The following is a 20,071-nucleotide window of genomic DNA, read 5'->3' on the forward strand; positions in this document are numbered from 1 at the left end:
CAACTCCCGAGAGGTGGGAAATGGGAGCTGGTTAATGGTCAGGCATGTGGGGTTGCCCCCACATCTGGTCTTTGCTAGTCATAGCTAGTCATAGCTTGCAGTATCTGCCGGAACAGATGGTATTTATTTGCTCCCCCACCGTGCAAATTAGGCACAAGGCCGATTTTTAATGTGAGGAGTGAAGGGAGGGGGAAGGGGAAAAGGGGACCAGCTCCCAAGAGGTGGGAAATGCGAGCTGGTTAAAGGTCAGACATGTGGGGTTGCCCCCACATCTAGTCTTTGCTAGTCATAGCTAGTCATAGCTAGTTATAGCTTGCAGCATCTGCCGGAACAGATGGTATTTATTTGCTCCCCCACCGAGCAAATTAGGCACAAGGCCGATTTTTAAAGTGAGGAGTGAAGAGGAAATGGGGACCAACTCCCCGGGGAGTAGGGGAGCTGGATAGTTTGAATTGGTATGAAGGGTTGCCCCTACATTGACCAAGGTCTTATATGTGGGGTTGCCCCCATATATGGTCTTTGCTTGCAGTGTCTGCCGGAACAGATGGTATTTATTTGCTCCCCCACCGAGCAAATTAGGCACAAGGCCGATTTTTAATGTGAGGAGTGAAGGGAGGGGGAAGGGAAAAAGGGGACCAGCTCCCGAGAGGTGGGAAATGAGAGCTGGTTAAAGGTCAGGCATGTGGGGTTGCCCCCACATGTGCTCTTTGCTAGTCATAGCTAGTCATAGCTAGTCATAGCTTGCAGTATCTGCCGGAACAGATGGTATTTATTTGCTCCCCCACCGAGCAAATTAGGCACAAGGCCGATTTATAATGTGAGGAGTAAAGGGAGGGGGAAGGGAAAAAGGGGACCAGCTCCCGAGAGGTGGGAAATGGGAGCTGGTTAAAGGTCAGGCATGTGGGGTTGCCCCCACATTTGGTCTTTGCTAGTCATATCTAGTCATAGCTTGCAGCATCTGTCGGAACAGATGGTATTTATTTGCTCCCCCACCGAGCAAATTAGGCACAAGGCCGATTTTTAATGTGAGGAGTGAAGGGAGGGGGAAGGGGAAAAAGGGGGACCAGCTCTGGAGAGGTGGGAAATGGGAGCTGGTTAAAGGTCAGGCATGTGGGGTTGCCCCCACATCTGGTCTTTGCTAGTCATAGCTAGTCATAGCCTGCAGCATCTGAAGAACAGATGGTATTTATTTGCTCCCCCATCGAGCAAATTAGGCACAAGGCCAATTTTTAATGTGAGGAGTGAAGGGAGGGGGAAGGGAAAATGGGGACCAGCTCCTGAGAGGTGGGAAATGGGAGCTGGTTAAAGGTCAGGCATGTGGGGTTGCCCCCACATCTGGTTTTTGCTAGTCATAGCTAGTCATAGCTTGCAGCATCTGCCGGAACAGATGGTATTTATTTACTCCCCCACTGAGCAAATTAGGCACAAGGCCGTTTTTAATGTGAGGTAAAAACCAGCTCCTCTAAAAGTAGGCAAAAAGGGGGCACTCTGGTTACCAAAAATAATAATTGTCCCAGTATAGAGGGTTTCCCCTCCATTGACTGGTACAAATTATCTTAAGTGCAGCATCTGTCAGAACAGATGGTATTTATTTGCTCCCCCACTGAGCAAATTAGGCACAAGGCCGTTTTTAATGTGAGGTAAAAACCAGCTCCCCTAAAAGTAGGCAAAAAGGGGGCACTCTGGTTACCAAAAATAATAATTGTCCCAGTATAGAGGGTTTCCCCTCCATTGACTGGTACAAATTATCTTAAGTGCAGCATCTGTCAGAACAGATACTACACTTGGTATTTATTTGCTCCCCCACCGAGCAAATTAGGCACAAGGCCGATTTTTAATGTGAGGAGTGAAGGGAGGGGGAAGGGAAAAAGGGGACCAGCTCCCGAGAGGTGGGAAATGGGAGCTGGTTAAAGGTCAGGCATGTGGGGTTGTCCCCACATCTGGTCTTTGCTAGTCATAGCTAGTCATAGCTTGCAGTATCTGTCGGAACAGATGGTATTTATTTGCTCCCCCACTGAGCAAATTAGGCACAAGGCCGTTTTTAATGTGAGGTAAAAACCAGCTCCCCTAAAAGTAGGCAAAAAGGGGGCACTCTGGTTACCAAAAATAATAATTGTCCCAGTGTAGAGGGTTTCCCCTCCATTGACTGGTACAAATTATCTTAAGTGCAGCATCTGCCGGAACAGATGGTGTTTATTTGCTCCCCCACTGAGCAAATTAGGCACAAGGCCGTTTTAAATGTGAGGCAAAAACCAGCTCCCCTAAAAGTAGGCAAAAAGGGGGCACTCTGGTTACCAAAAATAATAATTGTCCCAGTATAGAGGGTTTCCCCTCCATTGACTGGTACAAATTATCTTAAGTGCAGCATCTGCCGGAACAGATGGTATTTATTTGCTCCCCCACTGAGCAAATTAGGCACAAGGCCGTTTTTAATGTGAGGTAAAAACCAGCTCCCCTAAATGTAGGCAAAAAGGGGGCACTCTGGTTACCAAAAATAATAATTGTCCCAGTATAGAGGGTTTTCCCTCCATTGACTGGTACAAATTATCTTAAGTGCAGTATCTGCCGGAACAGATACTACACTTTGATCTTGTCCCGAAGGCCAAGATGTTTATGTAATACAAATACTGAAAGTAATTAGAACAACTTAGACAAGTTGAAAATTAACAACATTAATTCTTCAAACTATTTTCATAAAAAAAAGCATTGCATTTAGGCATGGTACAATTCTTTAAAGTATTTACAGTATTAAATAAAACAAATCCCATTCAGAAAAAAAATAGTTTTTCAAGGGGAATAACTCTTTACCCTTCAGTTATCTAGCTTGATCAAAACAGTACTTTGGAAAGTAGTGTTATTTACCCTGTATTTTGAGACTAGCAGCCGGCAAATAGGAAAATATTTTCTTGGACGTTCACTCAGACAATTAAATACCTCTTCATTGTAAATTAATTTTTTTTTCTATTCTATTTATATAATAGATAATTATAATTGATGATTATTTCTTCAAATGTGTTCCCTACCATTCACAAAACATCACTTTATTTCAAGTTATTAATATTTTCAATTAAATACATCTTCATTTTCAAAGTAATTTAAAAATTTATTTATTTATTTATTTACTAGCGGGGGTACCCGGCGTTTCCCGGGTGTTTGTAGTAGTAAAAGAAAAAAAAAAAGAAGTGTTTTGAACCTATGACGAATGTGTATGCGAAAATGTTCATGTTGTTTGGTTTCAATGCCATCCACATCCCTCATCTAGCTGACCCCTACATTAGTGTGCATTTCATTAATGTCAAACTGTAGTCCCATTTCATTTTTCTTTTCTGTCACATGATTAAAGCAACCAATCCAAAATCTGCCTTCATATTAGGTCAGACGCTTTCAATCATATCTAAGTAAAATTACATCTACACTTACCTTCAAAATCATAATATTCCTACCTCCTTGTAATACAATTTCCTATGCTAGCAGCTTTTTCCAAGAACTGTAGGCTTGTGGAATTCCTTTCCTGCTGGCTGTTTCCTCCTATCTATAGCCTTGATCTTTTCAATAGGCATCTCTTGTTTTTGCAATAATTATATTTTGTTCTTGTTAGCTCCTTATATCAAATGGCTTTATGCTTTGTCTGAAGCGATTTTAGTAAAAAAAAAGAAAAAACTATGGATGGATCTTTTTCCATTACTCAAAGAGGTCTTTCTGGCTATTTCTTGAGAATGGACACTAGTTGTTTAAAGCCTTTATTTAGCAGGACTTTACCTTAGTATATATTTTTTTTACTAATGTTAAAACTGCAACTGAAATCCCACTTCAAATACTTTTATGTCACATGATTAAAATTGTTTCTTTTTTAGAACTGCTGATGCTCGCCTGCACAATTTTACTCGCTTGGAACCTTCCTTACATCGACTGGGCCTTCGTTTTGACACGAATACAGCCCGGGATATTATGACCGAGAAAGCTGGTTCAGCCACCAACCTCATGTATGAACTTTACGTCGCTCTGAATAAAAAGAAACCCAATCTCACCAAGACTGTCACCGTGGAAACAATGATGCCAGCTTCCCCAGTAGAAAATGTGAGATTCTTTTCCCATGAATTGTTCCTTATTAGCAACTCATAAAGTACATTTTTAAGAGAGGAGAATTTTTTTGTCTGCTTGAACCATTGTGCAAAGTGTGAGAGAGTTATTTTTTTTTTTTTACAAAGGATTTACCACTCATCAAGACTTGCAAGCCATTCGAGGAAAAGGGTTAATGAGTGTACAGTAGTCAATAGGAAAATGTAGTAATCGTTAGTAGTGGGAATTGGGTAAACTGGATTACTTAAGGAGACGGCTCATCAAGAACTTGTTCACATTGGACTTGAAGACAACCATATTGTAGTTAGTTGGAAAGCAGGAAAATAGAACAGAGTTCTACCCCGCGTGCAGTTCTAAGAAAGAAGCTTTTTTTCATGGAATCTACATTTAGGTTTTGGCACAGATAAAGAGCAGGGGAAATTATTGATAGTGGTTTCAGCTAGACAAGTGTTTTTTGTGAAAGTCAGGCTAAGGGGGACCATAGATTGAATATCCCAGTCAGCAGTAGAGTATCATATACAGTACGGTGGAGAGGTACATCTCCAGACTTATTGCATTTTGTTTTTATCTTAACTGATACAACCGTGTGGTCGGAAGATCCCAGAGGAGACAGAACGGAACTTGAACATAGCTCAGAGGAAGTTGTGAGAAAAAGGTCTAGAAGGCTAGCATACTGACCGGAAGTATCGGGCACTTGGGTGGGTTCGTGGACAATCTGGGTGAGGTCATAGGCAATGGCAAAATCATGACAGAACCTTCCCTCATTATCTGTCTTGTTAGAGTGAGTCAGCCATTCCGCATTGTGGACATTGAAGTCACCACAAATGTGGATGTTAGCTGAAGGGTGAGAAGACAGGATGTGGTCAATTTTTTCAGATATGCTCTTAAGGATAGTAACTCCTCTATTGTGGGGCAGATAGAGAGCAAATATAAATACAGTGGTGTAAGCAAGTGCAACCCGGAAGCACATATAAGGTAAATTAGGGTCTTCTCTGAAGATATCCCTACCACACGGAAAGCCATCTTTAATATAGGCACATATTCCATGTCCATGGCGATCTTGGGGGTCAGATTTAGATGTTAAGTTAGAGTATCCTTTAATTATGAATTCGTCAAGGAAATGGTCGGCCTAATGCCAGTTTCGCTTAGGAAGAATATGTCTGGTTTCGTCTCCTGTAATTGGGTTTCAATCTCTGGAAGGTTGGAATGGAGACCCCTGATGTTGGAGAAGGAGACATCGTAGTAGAGGTCTGCATTGGAGAATGGGGTTCTAGGTTTACACGTGTTATTTTTCTGGAGGTATTTCATGTTGAGGATTGGGATTTGTGGAACAGGTCGACAGACTTGGTTAGAGCAGGACAGAGAGGAAAGGTAAGAGAGAAAAAGAGAGGAAGATTTTTTTTGTAGCCATGATAAGGTAAAGCCGTAACAATTACCCACTAGTATGGCATCGAGAGGTCCCACTTGAAACTACTGCATGGTTCAGAGTCCATTCACCAAATAGCAATACAGCAGCCCCAGTATTTTGCACCTGCTGATAGGACAGCCTCCTTAGTGGTTAATCCAAGGTTCGGGTCCCTGACTATCAGACAGATAACATCAGCCCAGATGAAACGTTTACCTCCAGCACCCTTACTAGTGACATGGCCACAAGGATAGACATAGAAACAGAAAATTTCCGACATCTCAGGCTATTGTTCATGAAGTACTGTCGTCCTGGAGAGCAGCTTTTTCTTCACCCTTTGCCAGAAACATCACTCATTGGAAATGAGGACTAAGGGACAAATAAGAGGAAGCAAGAGTATCGAGAACTGCCGATAAGGCATCCACAATGCGTTGTCTACTCTCCATTTAAAAAAAAAGGCGGGGGTGTAAGGACTTATTAATATAAATCCGCCGCTCTAATTTGAAACTTAAGATATTTGAAGATAAATTCCCCTCCCATAATTACGAATGAAATGAAAATGGAATAGATATAGGTTACTGTAATTTCCGTTTAAGAGTGTTCAATTTTTCTTCTTCCCAAGAGACACTTCAAACAAATAATTATAACAATAATTAGCACTGATATTTAAAAAAAAAATACCGGTCCGGAGTTTCCACGTGTTCCGATATTCATTAAACTGATTTCTTCTTTGCCAAAAAAGCACCACTATCACATTGGAAAGTTTTCCATTCACTGACACTTGTCATTCGAGTTTCGCTGCTATGGCGAAAGCGGTGAAGAATGGGTTATGGTGGGTGGGACGTTTTCGTTTATATTTATAGAGAAAGTAAAGCATTAATCCTAAAATTTTTTTTTCTTCTTTCTCAGGGGAGGGGGTGATATTCTAGACATTTTGCATTTAACTTCAGACTGAAATAATTTGTTTAGAATTTAATCTCTTTCCTGTACTCCCAAATTGTTCGTGGAACATTTTTTTTTTTTAAATTCCCAGTATTTACATTTTATCACTGAAGCTAAATTTACTGAATAAAGTAAATTCCATAAACAAAACAGACTTTTATGAAAAACACTCGTCTTACCAGAACTACTATCAACAATTACCAACACTCTTTATCCGTGCCTACACCTAAACGTAGATTCTTTCTTAGAACTGCTCGCCTGTGGAACTCTATTCTGTTTGCCTGCTTTCCAGCTGACTACAATCTTGATTGTCTTCAAGTCCAACATAAACAAGTTCTTATTGAACCATGCCCCTAAGTAATTCAAGTTACAAAATTTCCACTAATGTTTACTATGCTAAAATCACAATAACTAATGTATACCTATTAACCCTTATCCTCGAGTGGCCTCTGGGCCTTGATAAACGGCGACCCCCATGTAAAAAAAAAAAAAAAAAAAGTCGGTTCCTTTGCAATGATAACAGAAAAGAAGAGAGAAAAAAAGGGTTGGATCCGGAATTGTTCTTAACAATCCACGTTCTATTTCTTCTTCCTCGCTGCCGACATCATAATTCTGTTTTCGTCCTCTTTCCAACTGACAGCAACCTCACGTGCATGCGATAGATGTCACTGCTGCTGAACAAAAAAAAAAAAGTCCTTTTATATTAATGGCACGAACCACAATAGCGTCTAAATTGGTATTTATCTTATTTTTCGTATTGGATCATCAAATACTAATGCTTCTCCACAGAGGCCACACGCCACCCATGGGCACCCACCGCTGTGTCTCTCCATACCCTAATTACAGCTTCTTTGACTCCTCAGAATCAAGAAGTGCTTTTATATTCAAAGGGGCTATCATCAGCATGGTTTTTACATTGTAGTATTTTATTTTAGCTCTGATAGCATGAAAAACAAGTTGCTATTCAGCTTAATAGTTGAGTTAGTATTTGTTTATCTAGGCCAAGGGTCTCCAAACTAAAGCCCATGGGCCACATCTAGCCTGCCAAAATCTTTAATTCGGCCCACGGAGCTCTTATGGAAAATGTAAAAATATTCCAAAAAATTTTTTTTTTAAATGGAAATGGGTAAAAATAGCGTGGTGGTTTTCTTTTTGTTTAAAAAATGATTAAAAGAATGAGGTTTTGGAGGACCAGTTTCACTAAAAAAAGACAAAAAAACAAACAAACAAAGCTAATGAGCAAAGCAGTGAGGGTTGAAGATATGCGTTGCATGAAGAGAAATAATATAAGGATGATATGATTGAAGTGTAATGTGAGTCTTAAAGACGAGTTTAAATCTGATAACCTCAGAAGAAGATTAAATCTGGACAGTATAGGAAGATATGTGCTAAACAGGACATGTTTTATGGTATGCTTATGTTGAAAAAATGGATGAAAGTTCTCGTAGTAAAAGATATAGAACAATTGATTTAACAGTTCAAGACAGCTGAAGACCCAAGTTATAATGGGAGAAAGTGATAAAAATGAACTTGAAAGAAAGAGGGATAAATGAAGACCTGAGGTTAGTTTGAAAATCAAATTTGGAAAACTGTTCAATGCATGCCAGCATGTAAAACGAACATTGAACTGATGATGGTAATTATGATGATGATTGTTTGTTGAGCATCATCCCTGATGATGTTGTTGACATTCGTTTTCCTGATATCTTTCTATTAAGAATTCTTTCTAAAAGGATATTGGGTATTTGGGGGAGGGACCACATGAAGAAGTGTTTCTGTGAAGCGACCTAGATTTGAGTTTGGCACTCTAAAGTTGTCAGTCATTGTTGTTAACCACTAAGCCACCATCATCTCCATGATGATGATGATGATGATGATGATGATGATGCTGTTTATTTCAGTATTTATTTCAAAAGTGCTCAATACAAAGGAGAGCTTTATATTAATAATAAACAAAATTTTGAGTGGTGAAACAAAAATAATTGTTTGGATCTCGGATATCATCCGAGGCCATGTTTGCATTTGTGTAGCTATTCAGATTGAAACAAAAGAGCCCCAGTTGAAATAAAATCTCCTTTCCCCCATTCTCTCTCTCTCTCTCTCTCTCTCTCTCTCTCTCTATATATATATATATATATATATATATATATATATATATATATACATATATATATCTATATCTATATATATATATGTGTGTGTGTGTATACAGTAGATAGATTGAAAAAGTATGGAAATTACAAGTTTTATTGATATTGTTTTCTTTCACAAGGCTCATTTCATCTTAAAAAATCTTGTCAGAAAAAAGTGTAAATGAATCAATTTTGTAATTTTGTCTCATGACAAATAACAATATTGAGGAGTCTGCATATTATTGCAAGTGCTGGTGTTAAGCATTGGTGGGTCTACTTTAAATCTATGATACGGTGTAATCCCTAGTAAATAAATTAGTGTGTTCACCAAAAATCAGAGAATTATTCAAATATCCTGTACATCCATAATATAAAGGACAGTTGTCTTTTTCTTTTCATTTTACTATTGTTAGTTTGAAAAGATCAAGGGGCTCCTTCCTGGGGCTAACACTTGATTCTATTATAGTTTAAATTTATATCCGAGGGCTCTTTTAAGAATAGACACTGTTCCCTTTATGGCTGCTATCTGTATTTCCTTACAGCTTGGTTTTCCAGGGATTGCTTCTAAGTATTATTGAAGGTTCTTTTTTATTAGGCCAGTTGCTCCTGTCACAACTGATATGATGTTTATTTCTTTCAGAGACCATGTTGCTTTTAGATCATTTTTTAGGTCCTGATATTTTGTTATCTTTTCCCGTTCTGCTCTGTGTGTATGTTTGTATGTCCGGCTAAAACTAAAAAAAAAAAAAAAGCCACAAAACAAATGCCCATAAAGTTGGTATTTTTTTGATCTGTGTTGTTGAATAATACCTCAAATCTAGAAAAAGATCATTATTTTTTTTTTTTAATTCTAAACTGGTACAGGAATTGGTAATTATATCGAAATCGGGGAAAATATTGGAATCGTCTTATCACTAATAAATATATAGTCATCCACATACAATGCTGCTTCAGTGTATCACAACTCATCAGTGCAGCTAGACTAGCACTTTTCCCTAGTTGAGGATCGAACCTACAACCATCGCGTTGATAGTCGGCAGTTGTACCCACTGGCCCACGAGAGCAGTGCTCGTAAATGATCTCAACAAATGTCCATTTAAATAAACACTCGCCCACCACTTTTACAGTGATTGAGCTGCTTGTTTATTTACCAACAAACAGCGAGCCTTGCTTTATAGCCATTTAAGTGGTGGGTGAGATACATTTACGACAGTGCTCTACCTAAAGAGGGGGGGGGCTGAAATATATAGTCATCCACATACAGTACTGTTTCATTGTATCACAACTCATCAGTGTGGCTAGACTAGCACCTTCCCCCAGCCAAAGATTTGAACCTACAATTATCGCGTTGATAGTCGGATACATTTGTTCATAATACAAGCATGTACTAATGAAAACAAAGTAACAAGTCAGTATAATTCAATGAAACATTTATTTATGTCGAACCGACTATGAAATAGCGTTTATGAAATCGTATACAAGTAAGTGTAAGTCGAATGATGTATGCATTTGTATGCACATGTGTATGTGCATATATATATATATATATATATATATATATATATATATATACGAGATGCAAAAAACTTTAACATTAAGACTCGAATTTTAAAGTAACCTCCCCCTCCTCCTACCTCCACATATTCTCCTTCCCCCCCCCATGTATCCCTATGCCCTCAGCCACACCAGAAATGAACTCTGAACGTATATACCATTTACTGGACAACGCGGGGGAGGGCAGAGCGGTAGCTCTAGATATATCTAAGGCTTTTGACAGGGTATGGCATGAGGGTCTCCTCAGTAAAATCAGATCATACGGTATCACTGGTAGAATACTTAACATAATTAAATCCTTCTTAGATAAGAGAAAAATCCAGGTTGTCCTCGACGGTCATACATCTAAACAATATGATATAAATGCGGGGGTGCCCCAGGGTTCTATCCTTGGACCTCTATTGTTCCTGATATTCATAAATGACCTCACCGACAACATTGCCTCTGAGATGGGTATATATGCTGATGACACTACACTCTATGGCAGGCACGACAGGAAGAGGAATGAACACATTTCTAAAGAAATGGCAGAAACACTAGAGGAAGACCTCCAATCTGTAGTGGAATGGGGACAAAAGTGGTTGGTCGCGTTCAATGCTGCCAAGACTAAACTAGTTTCATTCAATAATTACAAGAAACCCTCTTTACCACCCATAGCAATGGCCAACGACTCTTTATCTGAGAGTCCATCTTTCAAACTCCTTGGCCTAACGTTCACAGGAAACATGAGTTGGAACAATTACATTGAAGGCATTGCCAGGGCCACTGCAAGAAAGGTGGGCTCTCTCTACCGTGCTAGAAAACTACTAACACCCGAAAGTATCCTGTACCTCTATAAGGCCACCATTCGCCCATGTATGGAGTATTGCTGCCACATCTGGGCTGGTGCATCTGCTACTAGTCTCTCGCTCCTTGACAAGGTTCAAAAGAGAGTCGCAAACCTGATAGGCCCTGAACTGGCATCTAAGCTTCAGCCTCTGTCCCATCAACGAAATGTTGCATCCCTCTGCCTTTTCTACAAGTATTTTAGTGGTGAATGCTCTGACGAACTGCAATCACTTGTGCCCTCACGACGTGTGCACCCTCGACAAACCCGACAGGCTGCTAAATCCCACCCCCACACTGTAGAGATCCCTAGATGTAAAAGATCTTTTTACTCCAATAGTTTCTTTCCCAGAACCGCTAGACTCTGGAATTCCATTCCAGGTCCCTGCTTCCCCAACAGTACTGACGTGCAGAAGTTCGAGTGTAACGTGAACCGACACCTTGCTGCCCAAATCCCTACATAGTACCCCAGTAGTTGTTGCCCCTGATAGTAGCCCCCTACACCAAAGTGGCAATTTGCCTTGTTTGGGGTGAAAATGTAATAAAAAAAAAAAAAAACTTCCCAGATCCTCCCCCACAAGTTCCTTAAACTCCAAAACTAAAACATTACCGACATACCAAGCGCCCCCTCCCACCTTCCTCCTTGTTTCCTTCCTCTCTTTCTTCCGCCCTCCTCGCCCCTCCCCCTGACCTCATTCACTCTTTCACTCTTTCATCCCATAATAACGAACATTTCTGTAAAAGTCTGAGGAAGCTACAGATGGCCAAAAAAACGGCCGGGTAGCTGAAACAATAATGTAACTTAACAGAAAGATACGGTAATGAAAAAATAAAATGCATATTAGCTCTACAACAGTATTGAGCACTTTCTCCAGTTTTTAGTAATTACCATTTCCACTATATATATATATATATATATATATGTGTGTGTGTGCGCACATATATATGTATGTAGAGAAGAAAAGTTTATGTACTGAAATGTAAGTACATGTAGGTATGCACATGTTGAGATAAAGTATCCATTGAGAAAGTCTATAGATGTGTATAACAGAAAGTCTAGGTATTGTGAACAGGGTAGAACGATAAAGTTGTTGCACTAAATCACCACCTCGATATGGGTTGGGAATTGGGAGCATGTTTTCTCCACAAACGCTGACAGGAGCTCAGCGAATACTTGGTGGATGGTGGCGATCAGGCTGACTTTGGTGTTGTGGGAGGTCATGTTGGTGATATTCTCGACGTATGACCAAACAAAGTAGTCAAGCGGGTTCAGGTCGGGGGAGGAGGGAGGGCCAGTGAGAGAAGGGTACAAAGTCGTAGCACTCCTTCTGAAACCAAGCCTGGGTCTCTTTGGACTTGTGGGCTGGCGCCGTGTACTGCTATCACACCCAGGGTCTTCCAGCGGCCACCTGATTGCATTAGGGGATCACCATACTCTTCAGCACATCCGGATACACTTTGGTGTTGATTTTCAAGCCGACTTCAAAAATGTGAGGTGGCATGATATGGCCCTCGCTTGAAACCACATCAAAGACCATAACCATGGCCAGAACCTTTGTTTCCATCACCGCGGGCATGTCCCTGTTATTTGTGGCAATCCAGCAATGCATTTTGAGGGTGTTGTCAATGGTCCTGTTTTTATAACTTGGATTGGTAGAGAGCATGAGTTGTACAGTGGCGCATCCCCGATCTCGCTTGTTGTACATTGTGTCACTTTCCGACATAATAGAAGGCTCCTATCGCTCTTAGGATTTGTACACAACAGGCCAACTAGTAGATGGTCTGCAAGAAAGAAAGAAAACTGTTTTTCATCAAACGGAAATGGAATCACGTCGTCTTTTCTAGGGCGACAATTTTATCATTTCACCCTGTATAATGTGTTGTTTTTTTTTCTAACTTAAGATTTTGACACATTTTACAGCAATTAAAAAAAAAGTTTGTGTACTCTTAATGAGCTTTTGAGAAGATAAACAAATGTGTGTGAGTCGAAGAAAATACCAAGATAGTTTCCTTGTGTGTGTGTGTGTGTGTGTGTGTGTGTGTGTGTGTGTGTGGCTTCATGGTGATAGCAACTGTCATTCCAAATAGGGAGAGAAAGATTCAGTCTGACTGGTGTTATCATGAGAGAGTGGGTCAGTGTATCCCTTTTTATAAGCCACTTCCATCAGCCCTGTAATTCTCGTTTCTCTTATTCTGTCCTTCAGTCCTTACATACCATGGCAAAGGGGAGGAAGATTGCTGCCTTTTGGGTTGGAATTTATCCATATAATATTTATCGTTGCCTAGGTTTTGACCTTGAAGTGGTATTTTATTTTTGTAGCCCCTTTCATCAAGTGACTTCATGTCTTGTCTGAAGCGCTTTCCATAAAAAAACGAGGACACCTACGAATGTCATGACAATGGGAGATAAATCGAGTTAGGTGCTATTTGGTAATATGTTTGTGCAATAGTGCTTTGAAAAGAGAGCTAATTCAACGAATTATATATTTTTAAAGGAATACTAAATGCGTTTTCAAATTTAATATCAGTGATTTTTGAAATATGGCAGTTTAGGTCAAATTAACTCATAATTTTTTTTTGATTTATTTTGACTGTTATAAAAAAGTGACTATATTTTTATTTTCCGATAATAGTTTAAGCAAATGGACATAAAATAAAACTATGGAGGCTTCCAGAGTACTAAAAGCAAAAACACAGTCTTTTTGCTTATTCTGGTCAAAGTTTTATGCAATAATTAATGTTGAATAAAGAAATGAAAGTTCCAGTTGATTTTCTGTATTTTACCATTTTTTTTTTTTTTACAGCACTTGAAGCAAGTTACAGAGCCGTTGCATGATAAGCGCATCGAGATGGAGAAAGCATCTTTCAAGGAACGTTTCCTGAATGAGGAACGAATCAGGATGCAAAAACAAAAAGAGCAGGAGGTTTTAATGGAGAAATCTCAACAATTACGAACACAGCAAATTGAACAAATAAGGTAAGATTTACTTTTTTTTTGTTGCATGTTCACTCCAAAGAAGGCATATTGCTACTTAGGCATAAGAGACTAATATCAGGGACCATATCTACAGGGGACTATGCAACGAGATGGGCGAAATGTTGGTTTACATTATATTTAAACTTCTACATGTCAGTACAGTCAGGATGCAGGTAAAAGGGAGGGAATTCCAAAGTCTAATAGTCTGAGGGGAGAAACTATTATAGTAGAAAGCTTTCCAGCATCTAAGGACCTTTGAAGTGAAGGGGTGGGATTTTGCTTGCTAAACAGGTTTTTCTGGGATATGTATGCATTAAGGGGATACAAATCTGATGTATCCATCAAAACACATCCCATTAAAATACTTGTAAAACAGGAACACGGATGAAACACTGCAGCGATGGAACAGGGGTTAGAGCTTAGTTGAGAGTGCAGGACCTATTAGATTGGCAACCCTTTTTTTGGACCCCGTCTAAGAGTGGTAGATGCCCCAGCCTAGATATGACAACAATTCTCCATGCATGGACGAATTTTAGTTTTGCAGAGATACAAAATTCTCTGAGGTGTGAGTAATTTTCTAGCACGGTAGAGGGAGCCCACCTTCTTTGCAACAGCCTTGCCAGTGTATGCCTTCAGTGTATTTGTTCCAGTTCACGTTGTCTGTGAATGTTAAACCGAGGAATTTGGAGGAAGAACTTTCAGGTAGAGTGTTATTAGTCATGGCTATCGGTGGTTGAGAAGACTTCTTGTAATTGCTAAAGCAAAGAAGCTTAGTCTTAGTAACATAAAATATTACCATCCATTTACGGGCCCATTGCACCACGGATTGAAGATCATTTTTTAAGGATTCTGCTATTGTCTTAGATATGTGTATATCTGCTTTTCCATCATGCCTATTATAGTGTTGTATCATCAGTAAATATACCCATCTCAGACACAATGTTATCAGGGAGGTCTTTTATGAATATTCAGGAATAATAAAGTTCCAAGAATAAACCCCTGAACTACCTACCATATTAGTATTATGCTGTTTGGATGTTAGTCACTCAAGGATAACCTGGATTTTCCTCTTGTCTAAAAAAGATATAATTATATTTAGCATTCGTCCAGTAATACCATAGGATTTCATTTTTATCAGAAGATTTTGATGCCAGACTTTGTCAAAGGCTTTGAATATATCGGCTGGAACCCTATCTCTCCTCGCCATGGTATATGCGGTCAGAGATGACCATTAAAACATCTGAAATAGAATGGGGTTGCCTAAATCCATATTATCGGACAGAGAGAAGATTAGTTTTTATCATCTGCTGAAAACGGAGGCAATCATCAAAGATTACTGATAACAATAACTGATCGTGTTCCCTGAAGTCTTGGTGACAACAAGTCTTCCCCGATTTCTAGTACTCTCCATCTCTTCTGATAAGCTTTGAAAATAATTTTGTGTTATTGTAACAGCCGCTTGTCATTAACTTCTCACTGGCAATGATCTTTACTTAAATTTCGGTGGCAATAAGCCTCCTCAAGATTTCAATACTCTTTGCACTCACCAGTGGAGGCCTGATTAGTGCATCCCTCATAAGTCTTTCCGTCCACCTTGACTCTTCGCGACTATTATGTATAATAACACCATCATTTTTGTGGGAGGGGAATGAGAAGGGGCATCGTTACAATTTAATGGCTTCAGTTTTCTTGGTTCCACATGGTGTTCAATCCGTCTTTTTGCCTAATTTTTGTTGCAGTTTTCACATGGATTAGTTTCCACATTCCACGTTTTTAAAAAAGGTTGTTGTTGTTGTTGTTGTTGTTGTTGTTGTTGTTCTTCTTCTTCTTCTTCTTCTTCTTCTTCTTCTTCTTCTTCTTTACTAGAAGTTCTTACACAAGCCATCATCAAAAATTTCTCTTTGGAGTCTAAATTCTTATAATTGGAGTCAGAATTATTATTATTTGTTTGCTTTGCCTCTCTTTTAACCTTCTCAATTCAAATCTAACAAAAATCAGTGCACAGAATATATGCAATATAAATACATCGATCAAATTATCTTAAATATTTCATCCAATACTCCTCCAAAATTCTCTGTTAATTTTTAATTTATTTTTTTTACCATGATTTCTTTATTTATCCAATTAAATCTGAAAATGTTCTACACTATCGATTTTATTAATCGGATTTGGCATTAAAGAATACTTTACTCAATAGATCTAGTTTTTAAATTCAGCTTTGACAATTATCTTTCAAATGAAAGTTAAAATATTCTTTAATTAATGTCCACTAGAGTTCGAAATTTAATTAAATATTTTAAAGATTTCAATTAATGCAAGTCCCATTATTTTCTCATGTAAAATAGTTGATCCTGATTCTACAAACGTCTTGGTTTTTTTTTTCTTCTTCTCCTTCTCTTTCTATTCATTTTGTCTCTCATCTTTGTCTCTATCTCAATATTACACTCCAAATTTCCGGTATTTATCCTCTCTCTTCTCATTGTGGGAAAATGATGGATTGAAAAACCAGTGCATAAGAGGAGATGCAATCTGGCCTACAAAAATGCCTGAACAGTACAGTTACGTTTCTCGGTAGGAACTACATTCCAATTTCGATGTCTGGTAATTACCTCCCTCTCACTGCGGAAAAATATGATACAAAGATGGAAGGTGAGGGATATAAAAGCCAGTACACAAGAGTAGCTGTATTTTGGCCTATAAAAATGTCTGAGCAGCTCAAGAACACCTCAGTCGATTTGTAATAAATTGACCTTTCTTTAAAGAGAGAAGCTAAATCTTAGATGAGGTAGGGTTCCTAGGATTACCCCAAACCATACCTCACTCTTATAGAGTAAGGCCACCAGAGGCAAAATGGCCCACACTCTGACAAACTGATTGCTTAGGATATATCTTCAACTGGCATACTTGGCATCTAATAAATAAGACCGCCTTTTGAAGTACATGACCAGACACTGAAGCCAAGATCTGAGTTCGATACTCTGTGTGAGATCTTATTTCAATAATTTCATTTTCTCTCCATAAAATAGACAAAATATGAATGTATAATATATTATCAAAAATGATTGTTAACTTTAAATGTATCATGAGTGCCAATATCAATCAAATTATTGGTATTACAATATCTGAAGCAAATTTTCTCCTTTTTTTATTTATGATTTCAGGTCCTCCAAAGTAAATGTCAAGCCTCTCCCCAATCGAACCATACAAGCTTTGGTGGCACACCGCCAAGAAAGGAAACAGCAGGAAGCACAAGTAAAGTCAAATAAATTTGAATGTTTTTCAATTCTAATAATTAAATCATTTTTACTGGTGATAAAAAAAAAGAAAGAAAACACCCTTTTATAACAAATCATTTTCTTCTTCGGTTTCAGTAACCGTGTCATCATAGACAGATCTCTTGTTGTTGTTGTTGGGGTCAGTTTCTGTGGTTGTTTTCTCCAAGACATCATGCTTATATTTCCAATCTGAAAACATAAATACCATAGTTCTTTAGAAATGTTTATTTTTTAAATTCAAATTCTCCAAATTCCCAGAAAGATAAAAAATCAAACCAAAATGCATACGAATCATTAAGCTACGATATTTTGACTCACTTAATTCTGTTTGTTGACATTCGTTTCCCTCAACCTCATAGCAAGAACTCATGGAAGGGACCACTTGAATATTACCAAATCCCCCACCCCATCCTGCTATGAATATGATCCAATGAACCTGACAGAACTGGAATATAGCATATCAAGTAATCAGCTTCCACTGCTAATTCACTTCAACATTTCCACCTCCCTACTAAAGTGACAAAATGCATCTATAGCTGTTTTTATTATTTGTCCCCCTACATAACATTCAATTATCTAACTTATTTCCTGTTTTGCTTTTTTGCTTGTCGTCTATAACAGACAAATACTGTTTATCAAAACATTTGGCATCCTATAGGAACTCTAGCTTTCCCTATTTTGTCCTTTAGTCCTCACATCTCAGAGCCATGCAGCCGCCACCGCCGCGCGCCGCGCGAATATACAGGGCAAGAAATTGAATTATTTCTTCTTTATTTGAATTTTAGAGATTATATATAAGGGAAGTAACTATTATTAGAGTTACTTCCCTTGCATAAAACATTCATGTATTTATAATTTTGGTTACTGACTGGAGAGCCCCCACCTCAACCCCCGACCACTACTGGAAAGGCCTCTCTTCAGTTTAACACACACACACACACACACACACACACACACACACACACACACACACACACACACACACACACACACACACACACACACACACACACACAATGCATTCACTTCTTGTTCTAAAAATAACAAATAAATAAATTAAAATCCAATTACACGCACAAACAAACAAAAAAATAGATAAATTTCAGAGGTGCAAAGATTTAAAAAAAATACGCCCACGCAAATTCTGCGGGGAAACAAAAATTAAAATGCATTTTGTTCGGTGGACGTAGTTGAAAGCATACCACGTGACACAAAAAAATGCACTTCTCGGCCAATCAACACTCAGAGAAAAATTTAATTTTCAAAACCTTTTTTATTTACATTGCCTGGGAGCCGATCGATAAATACTTAAACGAATTCACTCACTCATTCATTCTCACTCGGTGCTCCGTACTCTGCGTTCTTCACTCTTTGCTCACTTCTCTATTCATTCCAACAACTCCGTTGCTACGTATTTTTCCACCAGCATGTCAAAACACGATTATCCACATGCACGCACACACACACACAGAAGCGCTTACACACACACGCGCGCGCACGAGCGCAAGCGCGTCGAATAACGCAGATATTCAGCCACATGCAAAGATATTTACCTTCTTCTTTATTTCTCCTACCACACACAAAAACTAAGCCCGTTTTCTCGCTGAGAAACAAAGAACACTCTCTGCTTTTTCTTGTCAAAACAACGAACAGTCTGAATAACTTTCACATTTGCAAGAACTGTCTTCCCAGACACACGTTTTGGACATAAAAAATGATTCGTTTGTTACTTGTTATTTTTGTGTAAATAAACATCGTTTATTTCACATGTTTTATTTTATTTTATTTGTGGTGGAACAAAAAGGATCTTATGAAACCTGAGTTCAACTACAACTTCATACACTTGTAGCTTCGATTTATTTCTTGCATATCATTATCAACTCTAAATGTTCGTTTTTTCAGTAGCCCATTCATTCACGTTGCTACTATGCACAGTTAAAAGTTATTAATTTTAAACGAATTAAACTTTTCATATTAGCATTTAAGAAATCAAAGATATTTCACTCACGGATGTTCATTTTAGGTTAAAGTTTAATGGAAAACTGAAGCTCTTTCTGAACACTAAAATAGTATTTTTTTTTTACCTTCTCCAATCCTAAAGTAATTTCTGACAAGTTCCAAAAAAAGAAAAGGTGGGTGGAACATCAAGAAAAAAATCATAAATTTTAGCTCTTGGAAAATGGTCTCTGTTAATAGAAAAAAGTACCCAACGATAACTCGATATTCATGAGTTAATTACTACTTCTGTGTATCTTTTTCGTTTTATATTGTTAGGCATTTTGTTTAAAAGTAACATTTTTCTTTTGCCTAGGAAGCCTTAAGAGATCTTGAGAGATTTGACCAAAAAATTAAAGCCACGGCAACAGGTCGGTTGCAGACTGATACCAGGTAAGATATGAAATTAATTTGGTGTGATGCACCAAATTCGATTGATTTTTTTTCCTTTTATGTATGTATTTACTTAGCTCACTAAACACATTATCTAATTCTCATCTATTTTCGTATATCCTAACTGACTCATATATATTTATGTATCTCTACTTCTTCACATGTATGCATGCATATATGTAAGGATTCATCTATTTATCTATCCTAGCTCATTCACATCTATCTAACTATCTGTATACCTATCTATCTATATCTATTGCGTTCACATCTAGCTTCCTATATTTCAACTCAATCACATCTCTCTCTCTCTCTCTCTCTCTCTCTCTCTCTCTCTCTCTCTCTCTATCTCTCTAAGCTCATTCACTGACATGTATCTCCCCCTATCTATCTATCTATCTATCTATCTATCTATCTTCCTATATCTCAGCTCATGCACATGTATGTATGTATGTATGTATGTATGTGTGTATGTATGTATGTATGTATGTATGTA

At 38.4% G+C, this 20,071-nt stretch overlaps 1 protein-coding gene across 1 annotated transcript in view; it reads left to right on the forward strand.

The window, feature by feature from the left end:
• LOC145245909 (sperm flagellar protein 2-like) overlaps nucleotides 1–20,071 on the forward strand; it is a 246,690-nt gene that overhangs the window by 24,140 nt on the left and 202,479 nt on the right. The window contains exons 3-6 of the mRNA XM_080107652.1: nucleotides 3,855–4,077; nucleotides 13,743–13,915; nucleotides 17,077–17,167; nucleotides 19,502–19,578. Coding sequence (XP_079963778.1) covers nucleotides 3,855–4,077; nucleotides 13,743–13,915; nucleotides 17,077–17,167; nucleotides 19,502–19,578 — 564 coding nt within the window. The remainder of the gene's footprint in view (nucleotides 1–3,854; nucleotides 4,078–13,742; nucleotides 13,916–17,076; nucleotides 17,168–19,501; nucleotides 19,579–20,071) is intronic.

Source organism: Euprymna scolopes, chromosome 23 (assembly GCF_053919585.1).
Source record: "Euprymna scolopes isolate OS-2025 chromosome 23, ASM5391958v1, whole genome shotgun sequence".
Taxonomy (NCBI): domain Eukaryota; kingdom Metazoa; phylum Mollusca; class Cephalopoda; order Sepiida; family Sepiolidae; genus Euprymna; species Euprymna scolopes.